This window comes from Panulirus ornatus, chromosome 19 (genome assembly GCF_036320965.1).
Source record: "Panulirus ornatus isolate Po-2019 chromosome 19, ASM3632096v1, whole genome shotgun sequence".
Taxonomy (NCBI): domain Eukaryota; kingdom Metazoa; phylum Arthropoda; class Malacostraca; order Decapoda; family Palinuridae; genus Panulirus; species Panulirus ornatus.
Genome location: NC_092242.1, coordinates 57,110,115 through 57,131,127, shown reverse-complemented (window position 1 = coordinate 57,131,127; position 21,013 = coordinate 57,110,115). Strand labels below are relative to the sequence as shown.

At 40.0% G+C, this 21,013-nt stretch overlaps 1 protein-coding gene across 10 annotated transcripts in view; it reads right to left on the bottom strand.

Annotated features, from left to right (window-relative positions):
* Positions 1–1,846: 1,846 nt before the first annotated feature.
* LOC139755542 (amino acid transporter heavy chain SLC3A2-like) overlaps positions 1,847–21,013 on the bottom strand; it is a 123,169-nt gene continuing 104,002 nt past the window's right edge. For all 10 annotated transcript variants that reach the window (XM_071673954.1, XM_071673957.1, XM_071673959.1 and 7 more), the window contains 3 exons: positions 20,051–20,218; positions 16,204–16,275; positions 1,847–3,369 (listed from right to left, as the gene is read on the bottom strand). In XM_071673954.1, coding sequence (XP_071530055.1) covers positions 3,142–3,369; positions 16,204–16,275; positions 20,051–20,218 — 468 coding nt within the window. In that variant the 3' untranslated portion in view covers positions 1,847–3,141. The remainder of the gene's footprint in view (positions 3,370–16,203; positions 16,276–20,050; positions 20,219–21,013) is intronic.

The following is a 21,013-nucleotide window of genomic DNA, read 5'->3' as shown; positions in this document are numbered from 1 at the left end:
TACTATTCGCTATTTCCCACGATAGTGAGGTAGCGTTAAGAACAGAGGACTGGGCCTTTGAGGGAATATCCTCACCTGGCCCTCTTCTCTATTCCTTCTTTTAGAAAATTAAAAAAAATATGATCAAGTAAATAAATGGTTAAGAGAGAGGTCGATGACTAAGTCCACTTAGAATCAGGACACAGTGTACCAGCTGCCATGAGGCAAGGCAGGCAAATAATTCAAGAGACAAGTGAAGGGGACTAAAGCACAGGAAACCTTCGATGACCACAGCTCTCTTAGGTGAAGCTATGTTATGAAAAATGTCTTCAAAATCTTTTCATTTTATATGTGAAACTTTATGTAAACCAATGTTTTGATCCATAATACATCTACTATATCAGCTAAGAAAAGATTCAACTTTAGAACTGCTCTGCTCAAATTGAAGACCAAAATCTCTAAGATGAACAAATATTGCATTAGATTCTTGACCATACATAACACTTTCATATGTTGTTCAGTCCTAAGACTAAGAACCTTATCAGTTTAACCAATGTAAAACTCATCAAACTCTTTATGAGGGGATATTAAACACACACCCCTTTTGAGCAGTTACAAAATTTCTGATAACACTTTCCCTCAAAGTATTATTGTAGCTTAAGAGTAAATCAATATGTAAAGTTTCTAACAAAACAAGGACATTAAGCAAGGTCTCACAATAGGGAAATCAATCTATCTATATCTCTGATGCCCATTCCCTTCAGGAGTTCCCTCTCGGGGGTGGTGACAGCAAAACAGCCTCTATAGCAAGTGAACTCCAGTGCAGCTTCTTATCCTGTAGTGCCTCACCTTCAACAGGCCACTGGCAGAGAACATCTCCAGCAAAGTGCTTCAGAGGCTCCTACCTAATTTTCCCATCAACTACTTTAACCTAATGATTCAGGTGAGAAGAGTGTCAGTTTATTTGTTGATTTAGAAATTACTGGGATTAGAATTGTACATATATAGTTTCAAAGATGTTTTTACAATATTCACAGTACTTTAAGAACACAGCATAGTATGATATTATTTCTGAACTCACATAATGAGAGGAGCTGGCTATGAGGGAATGCTTCCATGATATTGTTTCAAGAAAATCTACAGCTACCGTTAAAATGTTACATTAATCAAGTGTAAAAAGCTCTTCCAAAAACAAGTGGTACTATAGAATAGATGACAATGTAACTGACATGGAAGACAATGTAAGAAACACCATCATGAATTGAGCTGAAGGAAAGAGAAAAAGAGCAAATATCATTTATGGATATTCTTGTACATTCCAACACATATGCTAATGATATGCAAACCGTTCTTAACTAAATACAAACAGCCTATGATAGCTTTGGCCTTATCATTTCTAAAGAGAAAACCAGATATTTTTTTTATCATATACTTTGGTAGGTGATGATCACTTTGAAATGGCTAAAACGTCAAATTTTCTCACCAAATTCAGCAGTGACTGCATTCAGTCTAGCAATTCTGGGCCTGCTTTCCAGCTGTTGTACAACTGTTGCATATGTGCTTAGAACTTTTTAAAGCATGACCATATATGAAATCAAGAATAACTCCCAAAACATGTATTACCATATATTTACTGGGGCTCTTATTGTACTCTCCTGTTTGATGTTTCATATTTCACTCTTTGCCATCATATTAATGCAGAGACAAGCTTCCATAATAACCCCAAGCTAATTTCCTTTCTTATTTATGAAAAACTGCCCTCCCTTTATTTGGTTGCACCAAGAACAAACAAAAAATGTGCATCAAGAACAAACAAACAATGTCCTCATTTGTAGACATTCATTCAGGTATAAATAAGATAAATATATAGTAAAATTCATTCTTTATTCAGCATAGCTATGAAGTTTTAAAATTAACTTGAGCAAACTCAAAATTCTGAATATGTATCTCCTGGGCTGTTATGCTGTATCAACTTCCCACAGTGTAGGTCCGCAAGGGTGAAAACAAGCTGACCAAAGTAAGATCCTATCTGCCTGAAGAATTATTTGCAGCTGTCTTGCTGTGAAGGATGCTTCCTAGGACCTTAACTACAAATGAAACAATCAATCAAATTCAGAGGATATGTATGATGGATAACATTATTGTAACTCAGGTTGCATTCAATCAAAAGAAGAAGTAATCAAGCACATCCCATGTTTAGCCATATGCCATTATGAGCTCTCTATGATGTATGCTGTATCCCTGGATGAAGGTTACTGTACAAATGTCTGGAAAGTTTGTGTGGAGAGACATTTCCTGCATATCATGTGTCATAACACCATTTATTGAAAAGTGTCATCAACATGAAGCCACTTCATGCAATCACTATTGAAGGCTGGGGTGTGATTACGAGTGTCTCTATGATGAAATCTAATAATGTGCAAAATGGACAAGCATGTGTAAATTAGATAGAATTACCATATATAGTAATGTCATATCCACGCCTGGTTCGAGGCATTACAGCACTAATATCCTTCGTTCACAACCAGACTTTGAAAACAAAATATTCTTTACATGCTACTAAAGTAGTTTAACAATTCTAATTTTGTTATGAGTCCCACGTTAACCTTATTTACTTAGAGGTAGCCCGAAAACAAAGTACAGAGGGAATTTCAAGACATGATTAGAAAATTAAATAACTGCACTGAATAATTTTTACCATTCAAGGCAACATTTGTTTAAACCTATTTCACCTAATATTTCTAAATACAAGTAATATTCAATACATTCACCAAAGGAAAATTCATTTACTCAAATGGATAAATTTAGGTCACATTACCCATTTCATATGACACAGAAACTAGTTAGTTTATCTGTCTGCTAAAAAAATTCATGAGTGCAGCTACATTTCCATAATCACATATGTAATGAAATGTGAAGAGTAAAATTTGTGACAATCCTTACTAACAGAGCTCCAACACTCCTTACGAGCTGAGGGCTTCCTGTATATTTTACAACTATAAAAAACCTAATTTACTTTATATCACAATATTTTCAATATGAATTATATTTAAGGGTATATTTCAAAAGACCTTAAATCCTTTTAGGATTCAGCGTTTGTGTTGATAAAATCTATTTCCTTTAATTTCTATAAACAAGGATTATTACTTTTGACTGTAATATCTATAGATCTAATATACATGCTAAAGCTTCTCCAGGTTGCAGACTAATACTTCGGAACTTCACATAACCAGTTTGTCCATGAGAGGAGGCTAAGACTGAACCCCCAAAGTAGAACTGAGAAAGGTCTTGGTTGATAGTGTTGGGACCAAGGTTAGCTACAACAGCATACTGATTTCGACGAGGATAAAATCGATCTATTATGATTAGATCATGATCTGCATGCCTTACCTGTGAGAAAGGGGGAAAACATTTTGTGAACTTTTTAAGTATAAACAGAACTAATAATTCTTGAACTTAAAGGGCAATATATAGATAACATTGTGCTTGACCATATTTTACACATTGCAGAGGCCTTTGTTGGTAAAGAAAAATGTGGATGGAAGAAGGAAAGAGGGCATGCAGAGCACATTTTTACAGTGAAAAAAAATAAGGTAAAGAAAATATGGAGCATACATGGTCTTGGAAAAGGTGAATGAAAAAGTTAACAAGACCATTGGAAGTTCTCCCTCATTCTGGTGTACATGTAAATAAGAGCTTTTATAATGGAAAGAATGCATGAGAGAATAATTTATATCACAAAGTGGTTTCCAATAGATTCAGAACTGAAACATGACTGTAACAACAAGGTTGTTCAATGTTTTCCTAACCTAACCTAACCTAACCTCACCCTTAACAGTTAACTGGCAGAAGGCAACTAGCGCAGTGTTTCCAAAGGCTCCTTCCAAATGTTCCTACCGACTACTTCTACCTAACGTATCTACCTAATGTTCCAACCTACTACTTCCATATAGTGCTCCTGTAAGTCGCTTCAACAAATCATGTGGGAGGAGGATACTGAGAGTAAATGTGTCTCTTGTTTCCTGAAAGAGATGAAATGTGGAAGTTTAATATCAAACTGAATCAAGAATAATTAAAAGCTATTTAAAGGTATTTGGGAGGAATCATATGTACAGTGTATGGAAAGTTCTAGTAAATGAAAAACTATGCAGGAGCAATCAAACCACGACTGAGGGAGAAAGATTAGCAGAAGTCTTGTTATACGACTCCATCTAAGAAAGGATTACCTCTGTTACACATACAACACAACATATGGCATCAAAGCCAGTGATGCAGCATCCATCCCAGGGTATGACAATAACAAACCCATGCAGGAATGACTGCTGGGCTCTCCCAGGGTGCTGAGGTTGGCATTTTGAGGAAGAGACAGGAGGTATGTTGAAGTATGATACATAACAAATGATTGGTTAATACAGGAGTATGGTTGACAGCAGAAGGAAAAACAGATCTGGAAGGGTTAAACAGGTGCACTGTTTAGGGCTGGAAGTATTTCAGATATGGATGCCATGGGGACAATTTGTGTTTCTAAGAAAAATGGATATGCTATGTTCAAGGGCAAACAATTTTGAGATATCACTTACATAAGAAGAATTAAGACGAGTAAGCACATTCACAAAATCAAGAATATTACTTCAGTGTGGTAGCACTAGTTCACTTAAATGCACTGGAAATAGGATGAGGCTATGTGTAAGTGAAGTGAGAGACTGCATGCATTTGACTGACCCATAATAAAAAAAGGAGTTAAAAATAATACACAGAAGTCAAAGGATATTTTTTCAATTACACATCTTCACATATATATCTGCTGAAACACATTTTCCTGGAAAAATATTCTTGGAAATAAACAAAAAAAAAACAGTGACATTTACCTAAGATCTGTCTGAATGACATGCAGCACAAACTATCAAAGCATTAGAAAAAGCAAACCGTCTTAAGAGAATGGTCACCCCATACGATGGCTTGCATGCCTATAAATACACCAAGTTTACTTGAATCCAGTGAACAATGCACTATCTATTCTATTAATCCATCTATATTTCTGATGCCTGTTCCCTTTGGGAACTCCCTCGAGGGGATGGTCACAGCAAAATGGTCTCCTTAAACAGTGAATTCCAGTGCCACTTTTCTGCTTTTTGTACTGGCAAAAGGCAACTCTTGCATAATGTTTTCAGAGGCTCCTATCTAAGTCCCCACCAACTACTATCACCTAATGTATCTGTCTAATGTTCCAGCCAACTACTTCTACCTAATTCCAAGCAAAATGTTCCTACATACTACTACTACTACCCATTGCTTCTATCTAATGCTCCTGTCTCATGTTCCTACCAACTATTTCTATCTATTGTTCCTATGATTTAGCCAAAAGGCTGGCTAGTGTATAGCACTCACTGCAAAAAATTCTAATTAGGGAGAGTGAGTTGTGTGAGTTAAGTATCTGTCAAGTGCTAAATGCGACAAGGAGAAATTGTATGTTTGAGAACAGAAAGCCAGCAGTCCACATGCAGATGAAGCAGAAAGAAAAGAAAGCTACCTGGATCAAGAAGTGCAACTTGAAAACCACTGGCTTACTATGCATGTCCACCCTCACCTTACCCAAGCAGGTAGTACTGGTAATATACCTCCCTGTTCGGTGGCTGCCTACGAATTACTACCTTGAGTGATCAGTAAATAAATCTATATCCCAGGCAGTAGTGACCTTGGCTAATAGAGACAACAATACAATGCTAAGTGGATTTTCTATGAGAGGTTATGCTATCTCTGCAGCTTCAGGTGCAGATATGTGTCTATATATGTCATACTTGATTTTCGGTACTATAATAAATATCGGGGGAACATATAGTAATAAGCGCAAGACATGCGAATTTACATGAAGGGGAAATGGTCATTACTTCATAACATTTTTCAAGCACTGAAATCAACAAACCAAAGTTCTACAAAATACAGTAGGGACTTGCATGCAGAAAATTTTACTCATAAACTAAAGCACATAGATAGGTACACATGGCCCAACACAATCAATGGTTGTGGATGAGAGGGCTTGGGAAGTGATTCAATTGTTGTTTGCTGATGATACAGCGCTAGTGGCTAATTTGGGCGAGAAACTGCAGAAGTTGGTGACTGAGTTTGGTAAAGTGTGTGAAAGAAAAAATTTGAGAGTAAATGTGAATAAGAGCAAGGCTGTTAGGTTCAGTAGGGATGAGAGACAAGATAATTGGAGGAAAGTTTGAATGAAGAAAAACTGGAGGAAGTGAAGTGCTTTAGATATCTGGGAGTGGATTTGGCAGTGGTTGGAACCAAGGAAGCAGAAGCGAGTCACAGGATGGGGGAGGGGGCAAAGGTTATGGGAGTGTTGAAGAATGTGCAGAAGGTGAGAATGTTATCTCAGAGAGCAAAAATGGGTATGTTTGAAGGAATAGTGGTTCCAACAATGTTATATGGTTGCAAGGCGTGGGCTATAGATAGGGTTGTGCAGAGGAGAGTGGATGTGTTGGAAATGAGATGTTTGAGGACAATATGTGATGTGAGGTGGTTTGATCGAGTAAGTAATGAAAGGGTAAGAGAGATGTGTGGTAATAAAAAGAGTGTGGTTGAGAGAGCAGAAAAGGGTGTATTGAAATGGTAGAGATGTGTGGTAATAAAAAGAGTGTGATTGAGAGAGCAGAAGAGGGTGTGTTGAAATGATTTGGTCACATGGAGAGAATGAGTGAGGAAAGACTGACGAAGAGAATATATGTGTCAGAGGTGAAGGGAAAGAGAAGATGTGGGAGACCAAACTGGAGGTGGAAGGATGGAGTGAAAAAGATTTTGAGCAATTATGGCCTAAACATACAGGAGGGTGAAAGGCGTGCAAGGAATAGGGTTAACTGGAATGATGTGGTATACTGGGGTCAATGTGCCGTCAATGGATTGAACCAGGGCATGTGAAGCGTCTGGGGTAAACCATGGAAAGTTTTGTGGGGCCTGGATGTGGAAAGGGAGCTGTGGTTTCGGTGCATTACACATGACAGCTAGAGACTGAGCGTGAACAAAAGTGGCCCTTGTTGTCTCTTCCTAGCGCTACCTCACACATGCACAGGGGGAGAAGGGTGCCATTTTCATGTGTGGTGGGGTGGTGACAGGAATGGATGAAGGCAGCATGTATGAATATGTACATGTGTATATATGTATATGTCTGTGTATGTATATGTATGAATACATTGAAATGTATAGGTATGTATATGTGTGTGTGTGGGCGTTTATGTATGTACATGTGTATGTGGGTGGGCTGGGCCATTCTTTCATCCGTTTCATTGTGCTACCTCGCTAATGTGGGAGACAGCGACAAAGTATAATAAATATGAAAAAAAAATATTTCATTATTTCTATAATTACCCTAGGACCCATTTCTGAAAGGGTCCTCCAGTTAACTCAAGGCACCTGTTCCAGGGTTCCAGTAAAACAAAGCTGTGCTATGCTAACCAGAAGGGACAAGATGGACTCCCTTTAAGCAATAAGGTCTTTGATGAGACTGTACACTGTTTCGTCAACTGCTGATGTTATGATGAAACCTTGCCAAAAATCTTGGCAGAGTCCTATAATGCCAAAAAATCCCATAATCTGGTAATCTGAAGAGGATTATGGGTTTTCAAATACTGCTGTACTGGAAAAGTGGGTAATAGCCACAATAGCCAAAGGAACTATCCTCTATAATTCACTCTTAGTCTGAGAGCAAACTTGGAATCCCTTTTATCAGCATACTAAAATCCATCTATCCATTACTGTTACCTCATTTCTGAATTAAATACATGCATCAACTGCACATGACCTCTCGGATAACCTTCGCACATCCTTATCTCATGCCTAACTAATCAAAAAGCAACATCCACTAATACTAATGTAAGTGCTTCTTTTTCACTTTGCATATGACGATGATCCATCAAGTGAGTCCGAGGTCTCTATTCATACTCCCTTCACACACAAAACCTCTCCATTACACATCATTTTCATATTTGCCCTAATCAATTCCTTCACCACATCTATCAATCTCTTCTGGAATCTACCTCTTTGCTTTGTAACTTTAACTGCTATATATTTCATCCCTCTATAATTCTAGACTTCTTCATACTACAGAATTATCCTTTTCACATTTCTTTATCTATCCTCTTATTTCAACTATGCTACTAAAGTTATCCTCTCTACTACTCTTATTTTCTACCTATCCTGGCCTATATAATTTCCATTCACCAAATCTTTCAGCATACTTCCTATTTTGCAAGACTACTCTCACCTTCAGCTTTACATCACCCATACCTACTGCGCTTCCATTTCAAGAACTGTATTTGAAAACTGATACAACAACAATGTAACATCCCATCACCAGAAATCAATGCCTTTCTTGCATTTACTTTCAGCAACTCCCTTCTATACACATCATTAAACTAACACATCATTTTATGCAAAGGAACTCACCCCATGATTTGATACGAGAATAGCATTACCTGCAGGAAACAACTTTGATAATTTTTAATTTGCTCCAGCATGATTTATCCAAATGCCACTTTTCCACCTCACTCTCACTTCATGGAATGCATAATCCACTATCATTGTTAGATAACCCTAAGATCCCTTTCAAGGGGTGTCTGCTGCTTAATGGCTGTGCTATAAGAGTAATAAGTTCTTTAACGAGATTGTATTCCAGTGATACAATCTCACTAAATGTAACCATATGCAGCACAGTCTTGTAATGCCTCCATAATCAAACAAATATGGTGACTAAGCAAAGCATGATGCATTCTCACTTTTATTTCAAACCATGGACTCATACTATCAAATGCTATTATACACACAACACTTCCATAAGCACTTAACAAAATCAAAAAGTCTTCCATCCAAACCATGAATTTAACCCCCAGCAAAGAGATATCTAATTAAACTTTATCACAACTGTTTACATATCACCATTAGCAGTATATCTGCCTTCAATTTCCAGAGGTGGATCAGGTTCATTCAGCCTCAAATCACATCCTGAAGCATGTCCAGTGTATTAAAGTGAAACAAGAACTTCTAAATAAAGGATTCCCAACCTTGGGGTTATGACACCAAAGGGGGTCGCCAAGCATTTTTCTTGTGATTAAGAAGCCATCACGAACTCTCCACAGCTGTCAAAACGTATCTGTTCTGATGCAAAAGTTGGCAGCTCTCTTACATCATTACATATTTTGTATATATGTACCCCTACCCCTGGGGATAGGGGATAAAGAATACTTCCCACAAATTCCCTGAGTGTCGTGGAAGGCGACTAAAAGGGAAGGGAGCGGGGGGCTGGAAATCTTCCCCTCTTGTTTTTGTTTTAATTTTCCAAAAGTAGGAACAGAGAAGGGGGCCAGGTGAGGATATTCCCTCAAAGGCCCAGTCCTCTGTTCTTAACGCTACCTCGCTAACATGGGAAATGATGAATAGTATGAAAGATTTTTTTTTTTTTTTTTTTTTTTGCCGGTCTCCCGCGTTTGCGAGGTAGCGCATGGAAACAGACTAAAGAAATGGCCCAACCCACCCCCATACACATGTATATACATACGTCAACACACGCAAATATACATACCTACACAGCTTTCCATGGTTTACCCCAGACACTTCACATGCCCTGATTCAATCCACTGACAGCACGTCAACCCCGGTATACCACATCGATCCAATTCACTCTATTCCTTCCCCGCCTTTCACCCTCCTGCATGTTCAGGCCCCGATCACACAAAATCTTTTTCACTCCATCTTTCCACCTCCAATTTGGTCTCCCACTTCTCCTCGTTCCCTCCACCTCCGACACATATATCCTCTTGGTCAATCTCTCCTCACTCATTCTCTCCATGTGCCCAAACCATTTCAAAACACCCTCTTCTGCTCTCTCAACCAAGCTCTTTTTATTTCCACACATCTCTCTTACCCTTACGTTACTTACTCGATCAAACCACCTCACACCACACATTGTCCTCAAACATCTCATTTCCAGCACATCCATCCTCCTGCGCACAACTCTATCCATAGCCCACGCCTCGCAACCATACAACATTGTTGGAACCACTATTTCTTCAAACATACCCATTTTTGCTTTCCAAGATAATGTTCTCGACTTCCACACATTCTTCAAGGCTCCCAGGATTTTCGCCCCCTCCCCCACCCTATGATCCACTTCCGCTTCCATGGTTCCATCCGCTGCCAGATCCACTCCCAGATATCTAAAACACTTTACTTCCTCCAGTTTTTCTCCATTCAAACTTACCTCCCAATTGACTTGACCCTCAACCCTACTGTACCTAATAACCTTGCTCTTATTCACATTTACTCTTAACTTTCTTCTTTCACACACTTTACCAAACTCAGTCACCAGCTTCTGCAGTTTCTCACATGAATCAGCCACCAGCGCTGTATCATCAGCGAACAACAACTGACTCACTTCCCAAGCTCTCTCATCCCCAACAGACTTCATACTTGCCCCTCTTTCCAAAACTCTTGCATTCACCTCCCTAACAACCCCATCCATAAACAAATTAAACAACCATGGAGATATCATACACCCCTGCCACAAACCTACATTCACTGAGAACCAATCACTTTCCTCTCTTCCTAAACGTACACATGCCTTACATCCTCGATAAAAACTTTTCACTGCTTCTAACAACTTGCCTCCCACACCATATATTCTTAATACCTTCCACAGAGCATCTCTATCAACTCTATCATATGCCTTCTCCAGATCCATAAATGCTACATACAAATCCATTTGCTTTTCTAAGTATTTCTCACATACATTCTTCAAAGCAAACACCTGATCCACACATCCTCTACCACTTCTGAAACCACACTGCTCTTCCCCAATCTGATGCTCTGTACATGCCTTCACCCTCTCAATCAAAACCCTCCCATATAATTTACCAGGAATACTCAACAAACTTATACCTCTGTAATTTGAGCACTCACTCTTATCCCCTTTGCCTCTGTACAATGGCACTATGCACGCATTCCGTCAATCCTCAGGCACCTCACCATGAGTCATACATACATTAAATAACCTTACCAACCAGTCAATAATACAGTCACCCCCTTTTTTAATAAATTCCACTGCAATACCATCCAAACCTGCTGCCTTGCCGGCTTTCATCTTCCGCAAAGCTTTTACTATATATATATATTGTTGTTCGCTGATGATACAGCGCTGGTGGCTGATTCATGTGAGAAACTGCAGAAGCTGGTGACTGAGTTTGGTAAAGTGTGTGGAAGAAGAAAGTTAAGAGTAAATGTGAATAAGAGCAAGGTTATTATGTACAGTAGGGTTGAGGGTCAAGTCAATTGGGAGGCGAGTTTGAATGGAGAAAAACTGGAGGAAGTGAAGTGTTTTAGATATCTGGGAGTGGATCTGTCAGCGGATGGAACCATGGAAGCGGAAGTGGATCATAGGGTGGGGGAGGGGGCGAAAATTTTGGGAGCCTTGAAAAATGTGTGGAAGTCGAGAACATTATCTCGGAAAGCAAAAATGGGTATGTTTGAAGGAATAGTGGTTCCAACAATGCTGTATGGTTGCGAGGCGTGGGCTATGGATAGAGTTGTGCGCAGGAGGATGGATGTGCTGGAAATGAGATGTTTGAGGACAATGTGTGGTGTGAGGTGGTTTGATCGAGTAAGTAACGTAAGGGTAAGAGAGATGTGTGGAAATAAAAAGAGCGTGGTTGAGAGAGCAGAAGAGGGTGTTTTGAAATGGTTTGGGCACATGGAGAGAATGAGTGAGGAAAGATTGACCAAGAGGATATATGTGTCGGAGGTGGAGGGAACGAGGAGAAGAGGGAGACCAAATTGGAGGTGGAAAGATGGAGTGAAAAAGATTTTGTGTGATCGGGGCCTGAACATGCAGGAGGGTGAAAGGAGGGCAAGGAATAGAGTGAATTGGAGCGATGTGGTATACAGGGGTTGACGTGCTGTCAGTGGATTGAATCAAGGCATGTGAAGCGTCTGGGGTAAACCATGGAAAGCTGTGTAGGTATGTATATTTGCGTGTGTGGATGTGTGTATGTACATGTGTATGGGGGGGGGGGCATTTCTTTCGTCTGTTTCCTTGCGCTACCTCGCAAACGCGGGAGACAGCGACAAATTATAAAAAAAAAAAAAAATATATATATATATATATATATATATATATATATATATATATTTATCAATTGATTTATTATAATTGATCACCATTTCCCACATCAGCGAGGTAGCACCAGGAAACAGACGAAGAAAGACCAACCCACTCATTTTTTTTTTTTTTTTTTTTTTTTATACTTTGTCGCTGTCTCCCGCGTTTGCGAGGTAGCGCAAGGAAACAGACGAAAGAAATGGCCCAACCCTCCCCATACACATGTACATACACACGTCCACACACGCAAATATACATACCTACACAGCTTTCCATGGTTTACCCCGGACGCTTCACATGCCTTGATTCAATCCACTGACAGCACGTCAACCCCTGTATACCACATCGCTCCAATTCACTCTATTCCTTGCCCTCCTTTCACCCTCCTGCATGTTCAGGCCCCGATCACACAAAATCCTCTTCACTCCATCTTTCCACCTCCAATTTGGTCTCCCTCTTCTCCTCGTTCCCTCCACCTCCGACACATATATCCTCTTGGTCAATCTTTCCTCACTCATTCTCTCCATGTGCCCAAACCATTTCAAAACACCCTCTTCTGCTCTCTCAACCACGCTCTTTTTATTTCCACACATCTCTCTCACCCTTACGTTACTTACTCGATCAAACCACCTCACACCACACATTGTCCTCAAACATCTCATTTCCAGCACATCCATCCTCCTGCGCACAACTCTATCCATAGCCCACGCCTCGCAACCATACAACATTGTTGGAACTACTATTCCTTCAAACATACCCATTTTTGCTTTCCGGGATAATGTTCTCGACTTCCACACATTTTTCAAGGCTCCCAAAATTTTCGCCCCCTCCCCCACCCTATGATCCACTTCCGCTTCCATGGTTCCATCCGCTGACAGATCCACTCCCAGATATCTAAAACACTTCACTTCCTCCAGTTTTTCTCCATTCAAACTCACCTCCCAATTGACTTGACCCTCAACCCTACTGTACCTAATAACCTTGCTCTTATTCACATTTACTCTTAACTTTCTTCTTCCACACACTTTACCAAACTCCGTCACCAGCTTCTGCAGTTTCTCACATGAATCCGCCACCAGCGCTGTATCATCAGCGAACAACAACTGACTCACTTCCCAAGCTCTCTCATCCCCAACAGACTTCATACTTGCCCCTCTTTCTAAGACTCTTGCATTTACCTCCCTAACAACCCCATCCATAAACAAATTAAACAACCATGGAGACATCACACACCCCTGCCGCAAACCTACATTCACTGAGAACCAATCACTTTCCTCTCTTCCTACACGTACACATGCCTTACATCCTCGATAAAAACTTTTCACTGCTTCTAACAACTTGCCTCCCACACCATATATTCTTAATACCTTCCACAGAGCATCTCTATCAACTCTATCATATGCCTTCTCCAGATCCATAAATGCTACATACAAATCCATTTGCTTTTCTAAGTATTTCTCACATACATTCTTCAAAGCAAACACCTGATCCACACATCCTCTCCCACTTCTGAAACCACACTGCTCTTCCCCAATCTGATGCTCTGTACATGCCTTCACCCTCTCAATCAATACCCTCCCATATAATTTACCAGGAATACTCAACAAACTTATACCTCTGTAATTTGAGCACTCACTCTTATCCCCTTTGCCTTTGTACAATGGCACTATGCACGCATTCCGCCAATCCTCAGGCACCTCACCATGAGTCAAACATACATTAAATAACCTTACCAACCAGTCAACAATACAGTCACCCCCTTTTTTAATAAATTCCACTGCAATACCATCCAAACCTGCTGCCTTGCCGGCTTTCATCTTCCGCAAAGCTTTTACTACCTCTTCTCTGTTTACCAAATCATTTTCCCTAACCCTCTCACTTTGCACACCACCTCGACCCAAACACCCTATATCTGCCACTCTGTCATCAGACACATTCAACAGACCTTCAAAATACTCATTCCATCTCCTTCTCACATCACCACTACTTGTTATCACCTCCCCATTTACGCCCTTCACTGAAGTTCCCATTTGCTCCCTTGTCTTACGCACCCTATTTACCTCCTTCCAGAACATCTTTTTATTCTCCCTAAAATTTACTGATAGTCTCTCACCCCAACTCTCATTTGCCCTTTTTTTCACCTCTTGCACCTTTCTCTTGACCTCCTGTCTCTTTCTTTTATACTTCTCCCACTCAATTGCATTTTTTCCCTGCAAAAATCGTCCAAATGCCTCTCTCTTCTCTTTCACTAATACTCTTACTTCTTCATCCCACCACTCACTACCCTTTCTAAACAGCCCACCTCCCACTCTTCTCATGCCACAAGCATCTTTTGCGCAATCCATCACTGATTCTCTAAATACATCCCATTCCTCCCCCACTCCCCTTACTTCCATTGTTCTCACCTTTTTCCATTCTGTACACAGTCTCTCCTGATACTTCTTCACACAGGTCTCCTTCCCAAGCTCACTTACTCTCACCACCTTCTTCACCCCAACATTCACTCTTCTTTTCTGAAAACCCATACTAATCTTCACCTTAGCCTCCACAAGATAATGATCAGACATCCCTCCAGTTGCACCTCTCAGCACATTGACATCCAAAAGTCTCTCTTTCGCACGCCTGTCAATTAACACGTAATCCAATAACGCTCTCTGGCCATCTCTCCTACTTACATAAGTATACTTATGTATATCTCGCTTTTTAAACCAGGTATTCCCACTCATATACACACATATGTACATTCATGCCTAGGTGAGGATATTCCCTCAAAGGTCCAGTCCTCTGTTCTTAACACTACCTTGCTAACATGGGAAATGGCGAATAGTATGAAAGAAGAAGAAAGAAAGATATACATCAACACATACACATACATGGCTATGTTTGAAGGAATAGTGGTTCCAACAATGTTGTATGGTTGCGAGGCATGGGCTATGGATAGAGTTGTGTGCAGGAGGGTGGATGTGCTGGAAATGAGATGTTTGAGGACAATATGTGGTGTGAGGTGATTTGATCGAGTAAGTAATGTAAGGGTGAGAGAGATGTGTGGAAATAAGAAGTGCGTGGTTGAGAGAGCAGAAGAGGGTGTTTTGAAATGGTTTGGGCACATGGAGAGAATGAGTGAGGAAAGATTGACAAAGAGGATATATGTGTCAGAGGTGGAGGGAACGAGGAGAAGTGGGAGACCAAATTGGAGGTGGAAAGATGGAGTGAAAAAGATTTTGAGTGATCGGGGCCTGAACATGCAGGAGGGTGAAAGGTGGGCAAGAAATAGAGTGTATTGGATCGATGTGGTATACCAGGGTCGACGTGCTGTCAATGGATTGGATCAGGGCATGTGAAGTGTCTGGGGTAAACCATGGAAAGTTCTGTGGGGCCTGGATGTGGAAAGGGAGCTGTGGTTTCGGGCATTATTGCATGACAGCTAGAGACTGAGTGTGAACGAGTGGGGCCTTTGTTGTCTTTTCCTAGCGCTCCCTCGCACATATGAGGGGGGAGGGGGATGCTATTCCATGTGTGGCGAGGTGGCGATGGGAATGAATAAAGGCAGACAGTGTGAATTGTGTGCATGTGTACATATGTATATGTCTGTGTGTGTATATATATATGTGTATATTGAGATGTATGGGTATGTATATTTGCGTGTGGGGACGTGTATGTATATACATGTGTATGGGGGTGGGTTGGGCCATTTCTTTCGTCTGTTTCCTTGCGCTACCTCGCAAACGCTACCTCGCAAACAAAGCAAATAAAAAAAAGTAAAAACATGTGGTGTTAATGGGATGGCCTTAATTAGAGCCTCAGTTGCCTATGCTGTCTCAAGCTTTGAAAAAAAAAGTTCTAGGTAACCTGAATAATAAGATCCTTTCTAGCTATTTAACATTTAATTTCAAGGATGAACCAAAGTTGCAAGCTTTGTTGAATTTCAAATAGTCAAAGTCTTTCAATAAACTGCTTCATGTTGGTTCAAACCTATTAGCCAGAGAGGTGTGCAAATTTTGAAATAAATGTAACTTACCAATCATTAATAATCATATCCTAAAAGGACTTTATGAAAATCATGCAATACATACTCTGTAATTTGCAGATTTGGTTGGGTGATAGTCTCCCTCATATTCAAAAATGCCATTGATGTAGATGGGAACCTGGAAAGAAAAAAATTACATTGAAAAACTGTTACATCCTGATTACTATTTCTATTTACTTCCAAAATATCTTCTTCCAATACCTTCCACAATGCAAGACAGGGACCTAAGTTTTTCTCTATGTGTTTAGAGGATCACTATACGAGATTTCTCTTTGAGTGAAGTTTTTGTAAAACATAACCCCCAACATAAAGCAAGGGATGGGTGTATCCAACTGAACCCTCTTCTCAGGAGAGCAATGAACTGATTAAAAAAAAAAGTGACATTTAACATCGACCTTTAAAAAAGAAAATCCTTTTCTCTCTGAGGCAGAGCCCATACGTTCACATGCATCAGACGAATTAGATCTCTCCAACTCCCTGCCATTTTGGCTGAAACTTACAGGTATACTTTACTCTTCATTAAACATTTGCCCTTTGGTGTTGGCTAGGAGCTTGTAACTGGGTAAGGAAGAACATTACAACCACAAGGCCCATCACCAGAATTTTCAAAGGGGGTTATTTTTCATATTTGAGATGAATTTTGGGAGTGAATATATACAAGTTTTGTATCATTTATACACAGTAAAAGCACAAAATGCCACATTTTAAAGGACTCTTCTAATATACTTCTGCAATTATACACAATTAAAAGCATTAGTCTTTATATATCTGGAAGCTAAGTGGTCTGTCCCAGCCAACAGTAACACATTTTGGCAAAAACTGAAGATATATTTTACTTTTCAGAGACAAAAGGGGTCTGTTCAAACCTCTAAAAAACACAAACACACACACCCCTGGCTACAAGTTTGACAACTGTGATGCTGGCTCACTATGCTGCAGTCACAATTCCTCCCATCACCAAAGTGGCAGTGCTTCCCTGGTTAGAGCATGCCTAACATCTACTACCTAGGTAGATATCTTCCTAAAAAGTCCCCTAACATAACAAGAGTGTAATATTCAAGACACAGGTACAATATGAAAAGACTCTTCTAGTATCCCATTTCAATGACTCCGGATAAGATGTGATCTCATCTTTCATTCTTAAGGGCAAGATTCCACAACAGAAACCACTGAACATGTCCTGACAACTTGCAATCTCATATTGATAGGGAATCCAAAATCAGCCTATACTCGTTCTGAGTAAGCCATCATCAGTATGCTAGCTGAGGTAAAGGGACTTTCCAAGGGAAAATAAGGCAAGTTACTGTATCCCACAACAATTAGGTAGGAACATAGGCAACAAACAGGATCTCTACAGAAACAAAGAGATCCAACTTATGTGTAACATGGGCTAGCAAAAAACGTTAGTAGTTACATAACTGGAACAAAATCATACGAAGGACAGATCTGATTTTGGAGAAAACTGCAACAATAAGCTTGCTAATGTGTCAACGGTGCACCAGCTGGACCTGGGTATTTTTCAATTTTGGGTTCCATTTTCAAAAACCTCATCAATGACAAAGAGACATAAGAAAATCTCAAATGAGAATCAAGAAGCAGCCAGATGGGTATAACTAAATATGCCCAAGCACTATGTTCATAAAGAACTTTCAATCCTAAAAGAATGTTAGCCCCTGAGGTGACCTATATCCCCCAATATTCTTTATCATATATAACCCCAGAAGTGGTAACAGGTAGTGATAGGATAAGGTCACGGAATAAGTTATTGTTATCATTTTTTTATTATACTTTGTCACTGTCTCCCGCATTAGTGAGGTAGCGCAAGGAAACAGACAACAGAATGGCCCAACCCACCGACATACACATGTATATACATACACGTCCACACACGCACATATGCATACCTATACATTTCAACGTATACATATATATACATTCTTATTTATTCATCTATTATACTTTGTCGCTGTCTCCCGCGTTAGCGAGGCAGCACAAGGAAACAGACGAAAGAATGGCCCAACCCACCCACATACACATGTATACACATACATGTCCACACACGCAAATATACATATCTATACATCTCAACATATACATACATATACACACACAGACATATACATATATGTACATAATTCATAATGTCTGCCCTTATTCATTCCCGTCACCACCCCGCTACAATGAAATGACAACCCCCTCCCCCCGCATGTACGCGAGGTAGCGCTAGGAAAAGACAACAAAGGCCCCATTCGTTCACACTCAGTCTCTAGCTGTCATGTATAATACACCGAAACCACAGCACCCTTTCCACATCCAGGCCCGACAAAACTTTCCATGGTTTACCCCAGATGCTTCACATGCCCTGGTTCAATCCATTGACAGCATGTCGACCCCGGTATACCACATCGTTCCAATTCACTCTATTCCTTGCACGCCTTTCACCCTCCTGCATGTTCAGGCCCCGATCACTCAGAATCTTTTTCACTTCATCTTTCCACCTCCAATTTGGTCTCCCACTTCTCCTTGTTCCCTCAACCTCTGACACATACATCCTCTTTGTCAATCTTTCCTCACTTATTCTCTCCATGAGACCAAACCATTTCAAAACACCCTCTTCTGCTTTCTCAACCACACTCTTTTTATTACCACACATCTCTCTTACCCTTTCATTACTTACTTGATCAAACCACCTAACACCACATATTGTCCTCAAACATCTCATTTCCAGCACACCCACCCTCTTCCGCACAACTCAATCTATAGCCCACGCCTCTCAATCATATAACATTGTTGGAACCACTATTCCTTCAAACATACCCATTTTTGCTTTCCAAGATAACGTTCTCAACTTCCACACATTTTTCAACGCTCCCAGAACTTTCGCCCCCTCCTCCACCCTATGATTCACTTCCACATCCATGGTTCCATCTGCTGCCAAATCCACTCCCAGATATCTAAAACACTTCACTTCCTCCAGTTTTCTCCATTCAAACTTACCTCCCAATTGACTAGTCCCTCAACCCTACTGTACCTAATAACCTTGCTCTTATTCACATTTACTCTCAGTTTTCTTCTTTCACACACTTTACCAAACTCAGTCACCAGCTTCTGCAGTTTCTCACCCGAATCAGCCAACAGCGCTGTATCATCAGCGAACAACAACTGACTCACTTCCCAAGCTCTCTCATCTACAACAGACTGCATGTATGTAGCATTTATGGATCTGGAGAAGGCATATGATAGAGTTGATAGAGATGCTTTGTGAAAGGTATAAAGAATATATGGTGTGGGAGGCAAGTTGTTGGAAGAAGTGAAAAGTTTTTATCAAGGATGTAAGGCCTTCTCCAGATCCATAAATGCTACATACAAATCCACTTGTTTTTCTGAAGGATTGTTATAAATGTTTGATGATAGGCTAGCAGATATAGGGTATTTTGGTCAGGGAGATATGAGGTGAGACATTCACGGAAAGTGGTTTGATGAAGAGGGAGGAGGTGGAGAAAGCCTTGCGTAAGATGATATGTGGCAAGGTAGCTGGAGTGGATGGTATTGCAGTCAAATTTCTGAAGAAGGGGGGTGACTGTGTTGTTGACTTGTTAGTTAGGATTTTCAATGTACATATGTATGAATCATGGTGATGTGCCTGAGCATTGGCAGAATGCATGTATAGTACCACTGTATAAAGGCAAGGGGGTCAAAGAAGAGTGTTCAAACTACAAAGATATAAGTTTGTTGCGAGTACCTGAAAAGATGTAAGGGAGAGTGGTGATTGAAAGCATGAAGACATGTACAGAGCATCAGACTGGGGATGAACAATGTGACTTCCTGAGTGGTAAAGGATGTGTGGATCAGGTGTTTCCTCAATGATCATGGAGAGAAATCAATAATCTGACCTTCTCTTGTCGAGCAGATATCATGTGAGCAAGAGCTGATATGGTGTCGTTCTGTTCTTCTACATTGTCATCCTTCCAACCCTCACTTAAATTCCTCCAAGGCTTCACAGAACTAAATCCAGCATATTCATCTCCACTCCACTGCATGATGGAAGACCAGCTATCATCCTGCAATTATGACAAACTCTTTAAGGAACCATGGCTACAATGGTCATATGTATACATTTGTATTCATCATTTCATCATGTGTCTACAAATTAAAAAAAGAGGTGATTCTGTATGAAAAAACATATACTGAAGATATACTTGGAGATAAATCAAACTTTTTAACTCATACCATACTTAAGGGATAGCTCTCTTCCATTTTGATACATTTCATTGCTTCCTTAAATATGATCTTTCATCTAAAGGGACTTTTAAGCACCTGATGAGGTTTTCATGTTGTTTTTACATATAGTCTTATTTCCTATAAAGACTCATGCAATCACAACTGTAAAATACATTACATTACCTTCCCTTCCCACAGACAGTCTGTGGTTACATAAATAATGAAGACCAATTACTTTTTATCACAATTTAATACTCTCCACTACCCTTTTTATTCTACTATTTGCTAACCTTGAAATCTTCTCATGTTTACTGCTCCAGCATTCCATGTCTCTTCCCTAACTCCCCTCTAGTAATACCCTGATATAAATTATATTATCTTAGTGAGCACTCATTCTTTTCACACATTCTTATTTCTTAGGACAAATGACATATGCTTTATTTGAAAAGGAATTATTGTAACATATACATTTCTTTATAGAATGGTAGATGCACAGCTTCCAAGTCTCTGACAGGAAGGTGTGGTGATGATAAATAAAACAAATTGCTTTAAACATTCTGTATGTGCCACCCTGCACTGAGAACAGTGGAAGGAAAGGCATACACTACTTCTAGCTATCTATATCTCTGATGCCC